General features: G+C 38.0%; 1 protein-coding gene across 1 annotated transcript in view; it reads right to left on the reverse strand.

Annotated features, from left to right (window-relative positions):
- Positions 1–20630, reverse strand: part of FAM21 (Family with sequence similarity 21) — a 205746-nt gene that overhangs the window by 84784 nt on the left and 100332 nt on the right. Inside the window, exons 10-11 of the mRNA XM_067135340.2 lie at positions 11414–11565; positions 8667–8794 (exon numbers count right to left, since the gene is read on the reverse strand). Of these exons, the coding sequence (XP_066991441.2) occupies positions 8667–8794; positions 11414–11565 (280 nt within the window). The remainder of the gene's footprint in view (positions 1–8666; positions 8795–11413; positions 11566–20630) is intronic.

The raw sequence follows: 20630 nt of genomic DNA on the forward strand, positions 1-20630 counted from the left end.
AGCACGATGTGCTTGCTGGAGCATTGTCCTGATGCAAGAGTCAAGTGTTGAGCCGTGACCTTGAATGGAGCTGCCTGAGAGCCTGGATGACCTGAGGCAGACAAGTCTCACTGTACCACTTCGCAGTAACTGTCCTTTGTGTTTCTAGCACAACCCAAGTCAGGATGCCCCGTTTAGTTAGGAATACTGCAATTAACCTTTTCTTCACTGACCTTGACTTTCGCACAGTCACAGGAGTACCCTCATCTTCAAACAGCCACACCTTGTTCTGGGATTTTGTTGGGACATCGTAATAATAAAGCCAAGTTTCGTCACCTGTAACGATGCTATTGACATTACGCGAAGTCCCATTTTAAAACTGTTTTACAATTCGGCACCATTTCACTGATGTGCCCTTTGTTCCTCTGAAAGTGAATGGGGCACCCAAAGGGAACAAACCTTTCTAACATGGAGATGGTCATGTAGAACTGAATGAATAGCTGGTGCAGGGATGTGGAGGGTCTCTTCTACCTGCCGATATGCCAACCGCCTCTTTTGCTGCAACATTTTCTTCACAGCTTCAATGTTTTTCTCAGTCACTGATTCAGACGGTCGCCCAGAACGAGGATCGTCTTCAACTCCGAAATTTCCCCTCTGGAACTCTTTGTACCAGCGGAAAATTGTTTCCCGATGTGGACAGTCTTTCCCCAGCACAGGAGTAATTTCCTCCAGGCACTGGTCAACAGTTAATCCACGAGCAAAACTGTAGCAGATAATTGCGCGATATTCACCTTTAGACAACACTGACATCTTAACTTGCTTTCAATCCCACTGCTTGGTAACAACTGGTGTGAAGGTTGCACCTTGCTGTCTTCTAGACCGGTTTTCACCCCTCGTTTCACCATAACAGGGGTGTCCAGCCAATCGTTTTTGCGTATTGCAAAACTTTCCTAGTGCCCTTTGTAGAACCTTCATAGCCAAAGAACCACCCACCACACAGATGAAGACTTGGCACATTTCACAAATAGGCCTATTCTAAATCCTAAAAGAGGACCGAGAGCCTTCCCTACTCCACCACCACCCACAACAAGAGCACACAGTCTAATTACTAAAAGTGAAATTGAAGAGACGATCTCTCACATAAAAACACAAAGCAGCCGAACCTGATGGAATCTGCTAAATAAATGTCTTGAAACAGGAAAACTGCCAAGCAGCTGGAGAGAATCTACAATTAAACTACTCTATCAAGGCAAAGGTGCCGGGAATGAGCCAAACTCAAACAGAGAGAGGCATGGCTTTGGAAAACAACTCATTCAAACTACTAACCACTATTCTAACAAAAAGAGTCACTCAGATCCCCAAACAACAATATGGCTTCAGGAAAGAGTGTTCCTGCCTACAAGCTGTACAAAACCTCTTAGACAAAATCCTCAAAGCTCTTCGTATGCCATAACAGAAGTTCTACATGATCTTTGTAGACTACACAAAAGCTTTCGACAGCACTGATAAAATGATACTCTCAGAAAAACTAGAAAGAGTTATAATACTACAACCCTGATAAGAAACATATTGTGTTACAACATTATCAGGATAGATGACTGTCGCATCAGCAGAAGAAATCACCCAAACAAGAGGAGTCTTAAAGGGTGAGCCCCTTAGCCCACTTCTCTTCAGCACTGTCACGTGTGACATTGCACATCATCATCATTAGTCGTTGTGCTCATTACTGAGCGTCGTGACCTCATAACTCCATCATTTCCTTGTTGCAACCTTGACAAGATGTCTCCATCCAGAGCGGTTTTCTCATTTCGTTAGTATGACCTGAAGTGGTAGCCCAGTGATCTTCTTCGCCTGATCTATCCATCTGCTTGCTGTTCTTCCTCGTGGTCTACTGCCTTCAATTTTGCCTTGTAAAATTACCTTTTCCAAGTTCTCTCCGTCTCGTCTCAAAATGTGGCCAAGGAACTGGAGGTAACGTTCACTCACACGGGAAGATAGACGTTTCTTGATGCAGAGTTCTTCCAGAATGGAAACATTAGTTCTTTTTTCTGTCCAGGATACGCGTAGCATTCTCCGCCAACACCACATCTCAAAGGCATCAATGCGCTTTCTGTCTTTAGCATTCACGGTCCAGGTCTCACAGCCGTACAAAAAAACGGAGAACACTAGTGATTCTACCAAGCGCATCTTCGTGGCTTTTGATATTGCCCGGTTCTGCCAGATCTTAGTAAGTTTAACCATTGCAGCACGACCTAAGACAATACGTCTTTTTACCTCTTTATCACAGTTTCCCGTGTCGTTGATGACATATACAGTATGTTTATCTACAACATCACTGTATATCTATGCTGACAACATGGCCTCCAGCTCAACAAACAAACACGTTCTCCAAAGATTACTGAATGTCCTTATAAACTGGGCGGACCAAAATAAAATGGAAGTAAATCAGAAGAAAACAGTACAAATGGTATTCAGAAAAGGCAGGAGAATGTCATATGTATGCCAACCTAATTATGACCTAATTCTTGTAAAACCGTAAATTATTATATTTAATATATTTTAATTATCTTTTATTAAATGTTAAGTACAATTATATTCCGTCAATATGTATTGTACATTAGTATAACCTCAAAATCTGTGTAGTCGAAAACTGTAGAAAACTCTGTAATATTCGTTTATTGGGTGTAACCCACTATAATTTTCTAAAACGTTGAGTAAATTACCCTTGTTATAAAAATAAAGAATTTTTAAGTCCTGCTCTGTCGAGGTGAAGGAATGATTGGACTCTGTTATATGCGTGCTCACGGCAGAATATATTTTGTGTTTGGCGCGTTGACGTGTTCTTTATATCTAATTAAAAAGCTTCTTCCAGTTTGCCCAACGTAGCTCGCGGAACACTGGTTGCAATTTGACTTATACACACCTGATTTGTTGTGTTTATTCCCGATGTTATTGATTTTGTGCTGGTTATAAGAGAGATTAGTATTGTTGTTGACTGTTTCAAAGGCAATTTTGACCAAAATTCATAATACAATTAAAGGTATTGTGTTCGGGACGTGCTATGTTGATGATACATTTGCCATAATAGATCACAACATCACCAATGGAAATATCGTCCTTGAACAGCTAAATGCAGTTGATCCATGGATCAAGTTTACTTCTGAAGTTGATATCAATAATTCTTCAAACTTTTTAGATATCACTATTAATAGCAGCTCGAACAAATTTTCTTATACTATCTTTAGAAATCCCACCCAAACCATAAACACTATTCATCAGGATTCGATGCATCCACACTCTCAATAAAGAGCAACTTTTTATAGCTTAATTCATAGAGCTTTTTACGTCCCTTTATCTGATGCGAATCGTAAAAAAGAACTTAATACCATCTACTTAATAGCAAGAAAAAACGGTTTTGGCAGGCATTTCATAGACAGGATAGTCAGCAAAATTGTTAACAAATCCACTTCAACTCTGCTCAGAGAAACAAAAAATAAAACATAACTACGCCACCTTCACTTACACCAATAAATATATTTATGAAATCACCAATATTCTTAAGAAACATAATGTCAAAATTGCCTTTGAAACAGTCAACAACAATACTAATCTCTCTTATAACCAGCACAAAATCAATAACATCGGGAAAAAACACAACAAATCAGGTGTATATAAGTTAAATTGCAACCAATGTTCCGCGAGCTACATTGGGCAAACTGGAAGAAGCTTTTTAATTAGATATAAAGAACACATCAACGCCGCCAAACACAAAAAATATTCCACCATGAGCACGCATATAACAGAGTCCAATCATTCCTTCACCTCCACAGAGCAGGACTTAGAAATTCTTTATTTTTATAACAAGGGTAATTTACTCAATGTTTTAGAAAACATCTTCATTAATATAGACCAAAAATGCAATCCTGCTTACAATTTGAATGAAATTTCAGAAATTGTGAACATAATTTTCAAGGCATCACTCAACAGTTCGGATTTGAACAAGCCTCATAACAAGCTTCCATGCAGTCAGACCCCGCCGATTGGTTGCAGCCTTCCCCTACTCTCCCCTCATACCAGCTTCCATCACACACGGCCTCCACAGTTCACCACCAGTCAATCACAAACATCTATACATGCTGAGCTAGCCATTCTTGGGTAGGCGGGAACGTAAGTAATAAGATGTGCCACATTTTATTTTCATTTCATTCTTTTATATTACAAGATGCTTCAAAAACTTGCACACTTTTAACGCAAATAATAGCCGTCATTCTCGTTCTAGGGCACTCTACTGCACATTCCACTTATGAAATCACTCAGCTCAACGAGACCTTAAGGATCGTAACGGGAACATTAAGATCAACCCCTGTGCCATGGTTGCACGTACTGGTAACTATACCTCCTCCACAACTGAGAAGACAACAAGCTGCTGCCCAAACTTAGAAAACTTACATCTGTCCTGCCTTTAAACACTTTCCAATTCACTCAGTGCTGAGTAATCCACCAACCATGCGTCTGAAATCCAGGAAGCCTATTTGGGATGATAACATTATTATTAAGCAGCCAGGGCCTTTCAACATCAACAAAGTCTGGAAGGAAGGGTGGAGAGATTTCTCATCATCATGTCAAAACCAATTAGATGATCCTTCCCAGCATGTTCCAGGAACTGATCTACTAAGAGCTACGTGGTGCCAACTAAACCGCGTACGAACTGGTTATGGTAGGTGCAAAGCAACGCTGCACAAATGGGGATGGCTAGATTCACCTGCTATCAACTCCAGCGCTTTCCTGGCTGAAGAGTCTCGATATTCATTTTTAATTTTTTTCGTACATATTTGTCTTAAATAATGTAGTCATTTGTTCCATACAAATATATATATATAAAACATCATCACGCCAACAAGACGAACTCAATACCATTTTACTGGAACCCTCACTCGTGTTTAACATACGTTTAACTATTATCTTCATTCTACTGGAACTAAACATTGTGCTCCATATCACCTAGTTTCTACCGACGCATCGGCAAACTGTATGTCAACACAGCATCAACACATTAAAAAGGACTCTATTACCAATTTTACTGAACCATCTCATATGTTCAATATTTTGATTTTCACTTTTAACAGTATTCAAATGTTGTGCTCAGAATATTCCAGCATATTCTTCAACACTTTAACCGACGCATTCGGCAATCTGAATTATTTTTTATGTGTTTTTGTCCTTGTCCTTTGGTCTTAATCTTAAAACTTTTCAGCTGATGATGTCTAGAAGATAGATGAAACATGTTCCGTTATTTTTTAAATGTTATTTAAATAATTAAATAAAAAAAATTAGTACTGTAAAGGTGGAACATTTGACCATACCTTTTAAGTATAATGTGATACTGGACTCTCTTCTCTGTGAAGCCGAAAACAAAGAAGCCAATCTGACTACTATATTCTTAGATATAGAGAAAGCCTTTGACAACGTTGGTCATGCTCATTTAAATGAGACACTAAAAGTGTTACCAATTTAAACCAAACTTGTGAATTTAATCATGAATCTGCTAACAGGAAATTTCACACAAATTCAGACGCAGGGAAGCAAAACAAGACCTCTCTTGATAACTAGGGGAGTTATGCAAGGTTCTCCTCTGTTGTCAATCCTGTTTAATCTTGCCTTCAAAAATATTCTGGGTGACCTTAGCGAAAGGTCAATATCTACCCAATATGGCTTTCAATTGAGTCCAGATCATGAAGCTCTAACAGGACTAAGTTTTGCTGATGATTTACTTATTATTGGAAAAGATTCCGAGTCAGCTTCATTACTTGCTCATACGGCCATACATCAATTACAAGAAATTGGATTTAACATCAATAATGGTAAACGTGAAGGAATATGCGTCAAACATGGTCATCTATCAGAAGAAAAACTATGCACAGCAGATGAAAAACAGATACCATGTCCGAAGAAAGGAAAATCTATTAAGTATTCGGGTGTAAATTTCTCCAATGAAATTAATTTGCCATCTGTCGAGGTCCTAAATAAGCTCAACACCACCCTAGAGCTACTTCTTTCTTTACCACTATTGCATTCCGATCAAAGATTTGTAATCATAAACACGTCAATCTGTCCCAGTTTAGTATATAAATTTCAGACAGTATCACCATAAAAGATTCCAGTCAAATTTAAAAATGACACCGATATTATGGTTAGGGAGCATTTAAGGGAATTTTGCAACTTCCCATGGATGTCCTGAATGATACAATATATGCTGAAATTAAATTTAAAGGTCTGGGTTTATTTTGTGCATAATGGGAAATATATCTGCAACATATTAATGCATGCAAAATTTTAAAATCTTCCAATAATGTTTTTTTTTTTACACCCAATGAGAAAATTATGTCAAGAAATCAGCACGAGCCTCGCCGCATTGAATGTAGCAGAAACAATCTATTCGAGACAAAAGGCATGGTTTTGTAGATAAAAAGAAAGTTCAACTTGAATTGAGAAGAAGAGCTTTTGACAACTGGAGCAAGAAAGAGCATAAAGGCAAAAGGTGTAGTCCTACTTAAACAGTATACTCCAGCGAATACATTGATTCATGATCATAAAGGATTATCTTGCAATGAATGGTGTGAGGCAATAAAAATGAATGCCAATGTCTCTGCTGTGCATACTGTACCTGGCAGTTCCCAGGGCAACAGCCTCTGTCAGCGTTGCCACAAAAAGTTCGAAACTCTTTCACATGTCATGGGAACCTGTCCACATGGTGATTTACTAAGCAACTCATGCCATAATGTAGCCAGATCAGTGATAGCTAATGCTCTGAGAGGACAAGGTTATAATGTCTATGAAGAATTACATGGTCTCTCCAACAGAGGAAACAACCGACGCATTGACTTTATTGCTTTTAAGCCATCCTGTTCTGAAGGTTTCATCAGTGATCCAACAATTCGATTTTAGACCAACAAAAACCAGTCAGAAGAGGTCAATGCAGAAAGAAGAATCATTTATGAAGAAATGGTGGACTTCTTTAAGCAAAAGTACAAACTCTCATCCATCTCTGTAATTGGCTTGATGTTGGGAGCTCGAGGAACGATACCTACATTTTTTGTCAACTTCTGCAATACCTTTGGGCTGCACAGAAATTTCATTGATAACATCGCAATTACTACTCTCAAGAAGACCATCACAATCTTCAAGAACCACGCCTGCGGTCCTTAGATAAATGTTTAACTTGCCTCACTCTTCTGCCTACTCTTAACTTCATACTATCTCGTGTGTCTGTATCCATCTATATATTAAAAAAATGTATGAAAACTAAAGTCAGTCAGTCCGGCCATTCTATCCGGTTGATTTCCTTCATTTTTTATTTTTTGTTTAACTGAAAGGTATTCATGCACAGATTTGTCATCAGGTACTATAAATCACTTAACTTCCATCTTCCTTTTGATTTTTTCATGTTTGTCTATTTGAAGCCATCATATCTTTGGTTCTAATTGAGGTACGGATTTTGTTTTGGCCTAAGGACACTCAGTGGATCAAGCTCTTTGATTTCAGCTCTTAACTATTCAAATTGGTTGATTCTGAGGAAAGTTATGAGTGCACATTCAATTTGATGTCTCATTTCTTCAACGTTTTTTCTCATTGAAGCAATCGTATCTTTCGTTCTAATTGAGGTACGCAGTCATTTTGGTCTAAAAACACTCAGTGGATCAAGCGCTTTCTTTTGAGGTAATAACTACTTAAATTGGCAGATTCCGAGAAAAGTTATGAGTACATTTGTCTCCATGATGAAGATCTTTGAAGGACTTTTTAACAGTTCGGCGTGTAGTGTTGTACCAAGGAACCTTTAATTCAATTTCTTTGCGTGATGTATTTTCAAGTGTTTTGTTGACATAATATTACATTCTATTACCAGAGCAGATCATGTGCTTTATTTCATTAACTCAAAACTTCGCAAATACATCTGTGAGGATAGTAACGAACTACACCACACTTTGTACATTGTGGGCGGAGCCAGCGGGAAACTGCTAGTTATTGTTGTTAAGGTACTCTTTGTCCTTGGGCAACCTGCAGCTGTTGCAAGAAGATTGTATAATTAAAAAAAAAAAAAAAAAAAATGATGGCTACATCAACTGACAAACAACTTGTTTTTTAGAGTTTGAATGGCCTGATTCATTATACAGAAGCCACTACACAGTGTACGGGTTATGATTTGATAATGCCATGTCTGATCATGGAATGCTGGGCTCTTATTTAATCAAAGATGCTGCACGGACTCCAAAAACAGTAACCACGAAGTCTACAGAGACTTCATTACCACGTTCGTGAGGGATTTGGACCATTTTTGTCATGCCAGAATCTTACCCCTCCAACAACAATGGATGCAGCAAGATAGAGCTACAGCACATGCAGCAGGGGAATCACTTACCCTTCTGTAATAACACTTTGCAAATCGCCTAATTTCTCATAGCATGCAAGCAGGTGAATGTAAGGAAGATGTAATTTTTTGGGTCCAATGTTGATCAAAGAGCTCAATCTTCAGAAACATTATGAACAATGTTTGCCACATGAAGGTAAATGGTGAAATAACTAAAAGACATAATAAAGCATAAGGAACAGTGCTCTGACTTTATCACTTAAGCATATCAAATAAAACTAAAAGGATTAATAGACAAGATACCATTGCAAATTAATCTCACCTTCTTCTCTGTACTTTCTTGTGGAATCTTCACATCCTTCTTGCTACTTGAAGGAACAGAAAATAAGTCTCCATCTTCCATATCTGTACTGTCAAATAGGGAAGAGCTCTTTGGCATTCGGGGTGTACCTAATGACAAAAAAAGAAAAGACAATACTACTAGTATTAAGTTCTTTTCCGGGTTGGACAGTGTTGTTGTTTTTTTTTTGTACAAGTTGCCATAATTTCAAATACATAGCGATATTCATTACCAAGGTAACTGAGGTACCCCTACTTGATGGTCAGCTCGATTCCAGTAACTTGGTGCTAATAACTTAATTATTACAAGGTACAATATACTACCGCGACAGATAAATATCTAAATACATGAACTCAATTTCACTAGGTCACCTATTATCTTGAATAAATGGCTTAGGTATGCATAAATATTAAAGGTCTGCTTTCCCCGTTTATGGTCAATCGAACGAGGGTAGTAGTGTAGTTAAGTCCTGCTCCGCTAGTGATGTGACCTGTCCAACTGCTTGGTGCTGCACAATCTGAGCAAACACACCAGATTTGGTCCTACTGATTCACATTCACATTACTATGACATTCGTTACGAACATGGAATGGGAGCCGAAAGAGAGGGTGAAAGTAAAACCTGAAAGGAAGCAATATGGATTACTAAATAAATGAAGGATGAAAAGCGAACTGTAGGAATACTTTTTACTAGTAAAAAACGGCGAATGGTCAACATACAGGATATATTTCATGTAAATGTTGTGCTTCCTTATTAACATATGCATCTACCACCTCACATATGATAGCACACAAGAGTAAAGTGGGGCTGAATACAGTGCATCCATTAAATACAGTACCACATGGTATCAAACAAAACATTACACATAAGTGCAGCAAAATGTGTGTGACAGATTTCCATCCTTTGACGGTTGTTTCAGGAATAGGTTCTTAGATTTATGTCAAAAACTAGTTAATGCTGGCGCAGACTATGGACGAATGAACGTTGCCGATATTCTTACAACAACATATTATTTATTAAAAGATCTCCTTTCTGATGATGATCCCCTTGTATAGCGGAGAAATTACAGCACAGAATATCCAAGACTTGCTCTACTAGCGAAGAAAATATTGTCTATTCCAACCTCCAATAAGGCAAGTGAAAGAAATTTCAGTTCAGCTGATAACTTTATTAGACACAAAAGGAGCTCGCTTAACCAAGGTATAGTGACCGACATGCTCTTGATTCATTCTGTACTAAAACAGACAACACAATAATGGGAATGTTTGCGACTGAACAAAGTTAATGCTCCGGGTCTACTAATGTGACAAGTTCATCTCACAGTGTTTATAGTAAGTTTTTAATTACAGTACATTACTTCAATGAATATTTTGTTAAAATATTTGCATGGTGTCCAACATTTTATAGTCAGCCATTCTTCTTTCCTTGCTCCTTTTAAGTTTGTTCGTCGTAACTTTGTTGGACCATACGCGCATCACCCGCTGAGATACGTTCGATGGTATAAGATTCGAATGAGCGTTTTTACCATATGTTAGTTTTTTTTTCTTCAAGTCTCTTCAAGGTTTTTTATAAATTAGTTTTATCTTATGTATATGTAAATCAGGTGGCTGATGAAGCCTGTATGTAAGGCGAAACATGTACCATTTTAATTAACATGTAAATGTAATTCAATAAAGACAAGATTTATTGTATTGGTTAGATGGTCAAATTAATAAATTAACTTATCATTTGAATCAAATATCAATATGGATCAAAAATTATATTTATCACATGTACTAACCTTAACACCCGTGAAGAACTAGCTAGTACATCTGTCAGTTATTGTGTAGTCTATTACCGTCCTCTACTTCCCATCCCAACTGTAGTTTGTGATTTTATGGCTGTCTCCCTTCTGACACCTAGTTTTGTATGCTCAGGTTATTCCGTGTGCAAAGAAGTCTATGAAGTTTTCTCCCTCCTGGCTTCTATAACCATAGCCATGGGAGCCTATGTTGTCTTTGCAGCTTTGCCTATCTGTCCCAACTTGGGCATTCAGATCTCCCATAATTGTGATTTCTTCCTTTATTCAGTGCCCTAGATCTACAAAGAAATGATCTCTTTCATTTGCAAGAGAGCCTGCCTGTGAGGCATATACTTGAAGTGTGGAATACCTGGCCAACACGTAATTTCATTTTAATGATTCTGTCACTCATATAACTTACGTCGGTCTGCACATCATCATCTTTGTGGAGAACGAATGCAAGTCCATTTCTGGCTTCATTATGGTTCATATGACACTTCTCACTATGAATTAATATAAATCCACATAACAATACACCAGCAGACACAGCCAGTCCTATCAGAAACTAGGTCCTTGCCTGCAACATCAGCATTTCAGAAAGACATGATTCTTTCATCCATCAGCAACCTTAAACAAGGATGATTTGAGGATCTGTCTGACCCACAGGAGGATGATATTAATCTCTCATACCGACATAAATGGCAGCAGGGTTCATAGCTCTGACCAAGTGATAATTCACTGTCAATCATGTCAAAAGTTCTTAAGAACCATTGTGGCACAAGTTAGTTTTTCTAAAACCTAGGCAACGTAGTCACACTAAAAAGTCTAAAAATTGCAATTGTATATACACAATACTTTAAATGTTAACACTATTCTGCTATTATTCTCCACTATACTGTGAATTTTACAGTTGTCCACTACTTTGTATTGAACAGTCATTCATACATACCAGTCTTACTGGAAAAATCAGAGTTTTGAAACAGGTCGCCATTTTCTACTTCATCAAAAAGCCCCTCACTGTGTGATTTAGTAGGTGCTGGTACTTCAGTTGGAGTGCTTGTGAAGACATTTTGTTGAGGAAGGCCATCGTTGGGAACAATCCTAAAACAACAAACAATATAACATTACCAAATGCCTTCATTTGAGTGTCATGACAAAACAGTCTAAAGCATCTGTTCTAAAGTGTAGCCATGCCATGTAAAAATATACTTCTTTTTAATTAAAACTGAAGTATGAACATAGACACAACAAGCATGTGTGTTACATATTTTATCAATGTTATTTATAAACTTTGCAAGTCTCATAGTCTACGGGTAGCATGCCTGCCTCTTACCCGGAGGTCCTGAGTTTGATTCCTGGCCAAGTCAGGGATATTTATTTGGGTCTGAAGACTGGTTGGAGGTCTACTCAAGCCTAGGCAAGAACAATTAAGGAGCTATTGATAATGAGATAGCGTCTCCGGTCTAGAAAGCAAAGAATAACTGCCAAGATGGTTTGTCGCACTGACCATGCGCAACCTCATAATCTTCAGGTCTTTTGGCTATAACTTATAAACATGAAAGTTTTCCACCTATTCAATACACTGTTTTATTTACACTGCATGTATTTACATTACATGGGACTAGTTTCAACCCTACTCGGGGTCATCATCAGCAATATTTAAACATACACAATATTAGACGAAATCCTAAAACATGTTTCTAATGAGCAATTAGAACAGTATGAAACAAATATGTAATTAACATTATGATGTGTGGTTGAATTAGGTGAAGTGCTATAGTGCTGAACATGTTGCATATGAAAGTGAAATATTACAAGTGACATAGGTGAGCAATATATAATACAATACACAAATATGTTATAAAGTCTGGGTATAGAAGTACAAATGAGATGCTCTATATTGTGGATCAACTAGAGTCAAATTTTTTTATACACATGGTGTTTCAGATCGAATTCAGTAGGTCCTGGCAATACATTACGGTTATGAACCGAGTGTTATGCTACTAAGACTGAACACAATATAATGTGGCACTTATAATAAAAGTGTACAAGTATATACAAATGTTTGAGTAACAAATATGTACATGATACTCTCTACTCTCTCTGGGTTGATATACACTGTATCAGCTAAAGCAGAAATTTTGATACTTGGTTTATTAGGTAACCAAGCTACGTTGATATGACTGCAGGATTGATTGTTGGAACTGTTCAGACTGAATATAAAGTTTTTGAATTCTTCTGGAGTTGTAAGTAGACACTGCGCGTGGTGATATGAATGGGTGGAACTCTCAGTTTATAGCGGAACAATGGGACCTTGCACGGCAGTTTGTGCAGCTTAGCTGATAGTGTGCGACTGGTGGCGGAATGAGATATATGGGCTATAGCGCCATGGGGGGCTTGGAGTATCAACATCATCATCTATTCAATCCCCTCCCTCCATTTACCTTTACATTCCTCTGTCTTGTGCAATTCTTATCCACAATAGCCCCAATTAATGATGATGATTATGATGATGATCCTTGTTGTTTACAGGAGCCTAATATCTAGGTCATTTGCCTATAATGGTATGGGATGACAACATGGAATAACAAGACTGGTAAACATGATTTCTGGCACACAAATAATTTACTGTGTTTTATGTGTAACTTTTTTTTGATAGATAGATACCTTTATTATTTTCCTCCAGATCTATGGTAAATTACCCAACTGATCTTGTGAGAAAAATAACAATGTTCAGCCTATAAGCCCAAATAAATTACATGAAAGTGAACAAATGACACTAAAATAAACAGCACTCTTTCCTCCTATATATTGGCATATGGCCCCTGATCCGCCCTTATTGGAGATCCCGTAGGCCATGGCAAAAGGCAGAATTTTAGTATAAAATAAAAATAATAATAGAATGGCATAATCGGCACTTTGAGGTTTAAAGACCTCCACTTCCCTTCCGGCTGAACTCGCGTAACTGACACATTCCACGACTTCCACTTTTCACTCTCACTGACCTACTCCAGTACGCTGATTTAGCCATAACATTACACCACTGCCACGTTAGTGTGTCATAAACTCCTCGTTTTGCAATTTTGCATGAACTACTTCATTGCCCTTAGTCATCATTACCTCACTCCACTCACATCTTAATTTACATAATCAAACAGCAGGCCTCATCCTTTCATCTCACCATATTTACAATTACTCTCTTGCCATGATCCACTCATCACGTACTAATTAAATCTACTTATCATAATATTAAATTATACACTCACAATATACCTTCACATTTTACCATCAACCGCCAACCACATCATCACTACCTCTCTTATCATTCACACTAACAAACTCAGATCACTCTATGACCAACATCCAACCCTTCCCTCCAACCCTCAGTATACCCATCCATTTTCACTCACCCATGTTCTTTACTTTCAACCACATCAACCTCTTTACCATCATACCATACATTATACCATCCCTTCTTACTCCTTCAATAATTACCATACACTTATGCTCCATTCACTAATCATTTCAAATACTTATTTTAAATATTCCTAATCCTTTCAAATACATAATTCACTCCAAAATATCCACAAACAACCACTGTCAAACTCCATATTAAATACAATCAATCCACCAATGACTTACTCTTAGCCACCCTCACTCCCATCACTTTTCATCTACATATGACATAGGCTACCTCTCTTATCATCTCTCTCTCTTTCCTTCCAACCTTGACCTGCTTACTCTTGGCCAGCCTTATCACTCTTATCATCGCTCATACCTTTCATATCATATGTCTAACAACCAAGACACTGCTCCACCATTCGCTTCCATAGATACCATCCAAATTTACTACTTCATTCCTCATACCACGCCAATCTACCCCTCCACTCACACTCCACACATAACACTATCCTCCACCAAAATAACACGCAGTTACCTACACACGGCAAATGCCGCCCACCCTCATTGGAGGGACTGCATTATTATTATTATTATTATTATTATTATTATTATTATTATTATTATTATTATTATTATTGTACTGGAAGGTACACCTCAACGTTGCGCATTCAAAACCAGCATCTAAATGAACTCTTCTATTGGTAAAACAGTGAAACTGAAACTACACCAACTTGGAACTTTAATCAGAAGATGTCACCACTAAAATATTGAGTGATTTTGTTATTGTGAAGTTTCCTAAACTGACTGAATTTCTCCTTGTTTTGTTTGCTCTACATCAAGAAGTTTGGACATTTTTCTACAGATGACACCACCAAAAAATGGATGATCATGCACCCTGGTGCGAAGTGAAAAAACTTATAATTTAAAGAAGTTTTGTATTTCTAGGTTTTTTAACATTGATGTTCATTTATTTTTGGGTTGGCAATATTTCCTTTTCCTTTCCGCCAGTTTTGAATCTAGCCTATCCCTAATTTCTATAATTAATTTTCAATCTATCACAGGCTTCTTGTTCGATTCTGAGTGTAACTTTGGAATTGACCAATTAAATTGAGAGGGTGTGGCTGGTTTAGTCTTGAATGATCTCGAATCTTCCCTGAGGGTTTATAAACTGCGGCTTTTCACGCTTCTTGGCCAATTGACCGTCACCTTTCTGAGTGTGTGTGTGTTAAGCAGGAGGCGGGCGGCCTCTTTCGTCGGCAGTTAGAACATCGACAAGGTAATGGCCACGTAACTTTATTCTTTCTTGCTACCTCCGCAGTTTAACCCGAGGGAAAGGTCCGACTCTTTAGTTATGTAACAAGCTTTTCTAAAATGTAACTTTCTTCCGGCTAATGTAAAAACTTCATAAAATCTTTAACTGTAAATCGGGGATAGAGAGTGAATTACCCTCTCGAGCTCCCCTTCATCTTGGTTTGAGGCGACTACGTTTTTATAAGTTAACTGTTTTTCATTCTGTAATGTGGTAAAGTAATTTCTATATGAGTCACCTCAGTAGTTTGGGAATAACCCGTTTCATCGGCCTACAGCCCTTTAGGTTTTTAAGTGTTCATTATATTGGAGTGCAGTGTGCCTCCATTCACTTTGTGTTTGGGTTAGTTATCTAACCTGTTCTTTTTCCATGAAGGCCCAGTAGGTTGGGTATTTCATACCCCTGTATAAATTATTTTCAAATTGTAAGATGTGCCTGGAGAGGCCAGTAATTGTAAGTTGATGTTGCCTTCAGTAGGCTTGGAAAACTGAGAGCCTGTTAGCTCTTTTTCAGGTTTTGTAATAGTTTTTTTTTTTTTTGCTAGGGGCTTTACGTCGCGTTTTGTAATAGTTAAGAGAGCCTCTGGAAAGCTAGATATTTATATTTTGGAGAGCAAGTGCTCGTGAATTAGGGGGGATTTCTGCCCTTGAATAATTTGTGCTCTTTTGTGAATTTGAGCTAGGAGCTCAGGAAATGTAAAGCGAGGGGCTTGAAGCCCAGGATCTGCTAAGACCACTTATCTTGTCTTTTCCTGGACTTGTTTTAAGATTATCACTGTACCTGGTATTTCATTGTTTTGAAAAATTGTTAAGTTTGAAGTTCTGAAAATATAACCTTCAGTTTAAGTTTGAATTAATCTTGATATTGTAGTTAGACCCATTGAAGCCCGCACCTTCTTTCATCACCCCTGCGTTAAACAGATATCCTGTATTATTATTATTATTATTATTATTATTATATTATTATTATATGATGGGATTGAGTAAGGTTAAGTGGAGAGGAAAAGGAAGGAAGGAAGGAAGGAGGATGTTGAAGAGATTCACTCTCTCCTGCAGTGGAGGACGTAAGGCAAAGAATGGAGTGGGGATGATAACCAACAGGATCTCAGATGAGTATACAGATACAGTGGACTACATGAATGATCACGATATAGTTGAAGACAGAGAATGGAGTAAAGGATCTCATCCAAGTGTATGAACTCCAGATTGGATGCAAAGATTATATATAGACGAATTCCTGGAGACACTGGTGGGAATAATGAAGGCTGTGGAAATTACTGCCATGGGAGACTTTTATGCAATTATAGGATGCAACAGAAAAGAAATGGAAAAAGTAATTGGACCTTTTGGATACAGAAAGAGGAATGAAGAGGGAGAGAAGTTGGTGGATTTTTGTATGAAGAATGGGTTAAGTGTGGGCAATACATGGTTCAGGAAGAATAGTGGAAAGATTACAACATATGGATGGGGAAACAGAAGGACAAAGACAGTAATTAATTACTTCTTGGTGGAAAGAGCTAATCGTAGACAGTTTTGAGATGTGCCTTTGATGGAGACCACAGAGTAGTGGTAGCAAAAATGAAAGTAGGAACAATGGCAAAAATAAAACAAATAAGAGTGAAGAAATTAAAAGTAACTTATGTAAATTAAAGGACATGGATGTAAAAGAAAAATTCCAATATAAACAAACAAGATATATCTAGAACTGAGACGTAGAGTGTGGAAGTGGAATGGGACAAGTTTAAAAAAGCATCTGTAAGCTATGTAGGGAGTACTTGTGGCAGAAAGATGAAAGAGTAAAAGATAGACACAATCGTAGAACGAGAGGGTAATGAAGCAGTGATAAAAGATGAAGAAAGCACGGCCACTATAGAATAGGGATAAAACGGAATAAAGTAGAAAAAAGTATGAGGAGATACAAAGAATGTGCAAGAAAGTAAGTTTAAGAAGAAAAGCTGGGAAGGATTTACATAAGAGTTGGTAGAGGATGTGTATAGCAGTAAAAGGTTGCTATATAGACTTGTAAGCAGGAAGAGAAAAGAAAGATTTTATACAAAGCAGGTGAAAGGAGAAAAAGGAGAGATAATAACTAGAAAAGATAAGGAAAATATGATGAACTCCAAAATGTCAGAAGGGATGCAGATGAGATGATAGAAGCTGCGCGTAAGGAGGCAGAATTCGAGAGTGAAATCACAATGGAACAGGTGGAAAAAGCAGCAAGTTTGGATGAATTGTTTGTGGAAATGATAATGGTAGACCTGTTGGTTTACAATGGCCGTATATACTATTTACATGTTTTTGGAAAGAAAAAGTTGTACCAAATGACTGGAGTAAAGGAGTAATAATACCTGTATTTAAGAAGGGGAACAAGAAGATAGATACATGATAATTATCAATGAATCACCTCATATCTCAGGTAGCAAAAGTATTTGAAGGGTACTACAAATGAGAATGAGAAAAAAGGAGAAAGGGCAACTATAAGAAGAGCAGTATGGCTTACTAAATGGAAGATCAACATTAGACCCTATATTCAGTCAGAGGCAGTTAAGGGAAAAACATTGGGAATATGGAAGAGATATGATGACAATCCTTGATTTAGAAAAGGCTTACAACAGTGTACCTAGAGCAAAGATATGGAAAGTAATACGATCAAAATGATTTGTAAAACAAATGATAAAATATGTGCAAGCAATTGTGAAGGAAACAAAGGTAAAATATGGGGACAGGGAGCTGAATGCAGATGATATTGTGGTGTGGGAAGCAAACAGAAAGGAAGTACAAGGGCAACTTGACACGCTGAGTAAGATCATCGGAAATTATGGAATAAAAATCAGCATGGAAAAGAGTAAGACAATGGTGCTGATTAGAGGAGAAAGAGAAGGGAAAAGAATTATAAAAATAAAGGGACAAAATCTTGAAACTGTAGGGCTGGACATGGAAATCAGTAAAAGAATTCACATTCTACCAGAATGTGAGAAACCTGGTGTGAAAGAAGATGCACTGGTGCCCAATACTGACATGTGCAACAGAGACCTGAACACAACAAAAGACACAGGAGAATAAAATCTAGGCCAGTGAAATGTTTAAGAAATATGATGGGAAAGACAAAGGACAGAAGAAGAAATGATGACGTCAGGAAGGAAATCAGAGAGAAAAAGCTTTACGATAGAACGGAGAGGGATAAACTTAGATGGTTTGGACATGATACGAAGATGGAAGAGGGAAGGATGTTAAAATGGAAGATGGAGACCCAGATACGAGGAGGGAAGAAGGAGATGCAGAACAAGTGATTGAAAATTATCAAGAATGTATTACTGTGTAGATTATTATTTACTATATATTATTTTGTACTCTTAAGCTCTGCTCGCAATGATGTACACTACAGTGGTTAAGAGGGGGCCAAGAGTCCTTACTTAGCCACCTACACAGGCTGAATGAATGAATGAATTAATGATAAATAAATAAATAAATGAAAGAAACACGAATTTGAACACAGTTAAGGAGTAACAATGGTGGCTGGATAAGGGAAGATGGGTAAGTGCCATAAACATCCCAACCTGGTGGGAGCTAGATGAGGGAAATGGATGATTATGATGATGATGAACGAGCTACAAACTTTGTACAAAGATCAAGACATAGTGGCAGGTATTGAAAGAAGGAGGTTACAATGACTGTCATTTGATAAGAATGGATGACATCAAGCTTCTGAAAGGAGTGAAGGATGGTAAATCTGGAGGAAGAAGAAAAGTAAAACTACCAAGACTGAGATGCATGGATGATGTGGAGCAAGACCTAAGAGAGCTGACAGGGTGAAGTTGGAGGAAAGTGGCAGGCAGAGAAGAATGGGAGATTATTGTAAAGGAGGATAAGGCTCTCAGAGGGCCACACAGCCAAAAAATGAGTAATTTCCTATGCTTCTTAAGAGATGAACAAGTATCTTTTTAAGGTGGACTCCCAAACAGACTCAAAGCTATATCTGTGCTATGCTTCTAACAGATTAACAAACATCTGTTTAGTGTGGACTCTCAAACAGACTCAAAAGTTGCATCATATGAATACATCCCTAAGTCAATGCAGAACCACAAAAACCGCGCACAGTATCTTGCTGGTAACTATGGTACAGTAGAGAGCCTGACATTAGCCTAACAACTTGTACCACAACTTACCGGATAACCTGACATGTTGCCAGCTATACATTGTTGAATACACAACTTCAAAAGCCCATACATATTCGACAGAAGCAAAAGAATCATGCACAATTATGGTGAACTGAATATAGATTCATTTCAGCTAGTGTTGATTGTTACCTTGGACAATTCTAATCAGATGTCGCAGATATGATAATTAAACACTCATGGACAGCCACCATACTTATTTTTGCTAGTAGTTTAATGTTACACTAATACATCAAAAGTTTTTGGAGATGTAAGAATGGGAAAGGGCTAGGATTGGGAAGATAGTGGCTGTGGCTTTAATAAAGGCACAGCACCAGCATTTATCTGGTGTGAAAATGGGAAACCACAGAAAACCATCTTTAGGGCTGCTGACAGTGGGTTTGAACCCAAGCTCACAGCTATGCAACTCTAACCGCACGGCCAACTTGCTTGGTAGCCACACTACTATATCACTGTACTATCGACAGAAGGTACTAATGGCTTCAATGTGATATTTCTGGTACGTATATAGCACAGTCTTCTTGTTCTTTTTCTACTGCTTTTTCCCACACCTGTAGGATCGCGGGTGCAAAATGTGTCACATGAATTGTCGCACAAGTGGACTTGGCCCTATTTTACAGCTGGATGCCCTTCCTGACGCCAACCCTATATGGAGCAATGTAATCACTATTGCGTGTTTCTGTGGTGGTTAGTAGTGTAGTGTGTTGTGTGAATATGAAGAGGAAAGTGTTAGGACAAATACAAACACCCAGTCCCCGGGCCAGGAGAATTGATCAGAGGCGATTAAAATCCACAACCCGGCCGGAAATCGAACCTGGGACCCTCTGAACTGAAGGCCTCAATGCTGGCCATTCAGCCAATGAGTCGGACGTAAGTGTGTAGCACAGTGATAGAAAAATATGGAATGTCGCTCATTACCAACCCTGTTCAAACTCTCATTCAAGTTGCCTGGCCTGTGCAGACTGACCGGTGTTTAATATGGCTAACAAGATATCACTTCACAATTCATACTGCTATGGAGATTTTAGAGTCATTTATCAATTTCCTTTATCTTGATGCTCTTAAGTGCATTTCAAAGTTGGAATGACATTATGCAGTGTTTGATCAAGATTTGAGGTCAGTAACTTCCACACAAAGGAAGGTCACAATGTTTCTAGGAATGAGGATATTAGGATGAATAAGATGAATCCTGTTACAAACAAAGGTGACAGAATGATTGCTAGCCTTCAACAACATACATGCCTATCTGTATCAGCATGGACAAATTTAAAAAATTCTGTT

The sequence above is a fragment of the Anabrus simplex genome, chromosome 1 (genome assembly GCF_040414725.1).
Source record: "Anabrus simplex isolate iqAnaSimp1 chromosome 1, ASM4041472v1, whole genome shotgun sequence".
NCBI lineage: Eukaryota > Metazoa > Arthropoda > Insecta > Orthoptera > Tettigoniidae > Anabrus > Anabrus simplex.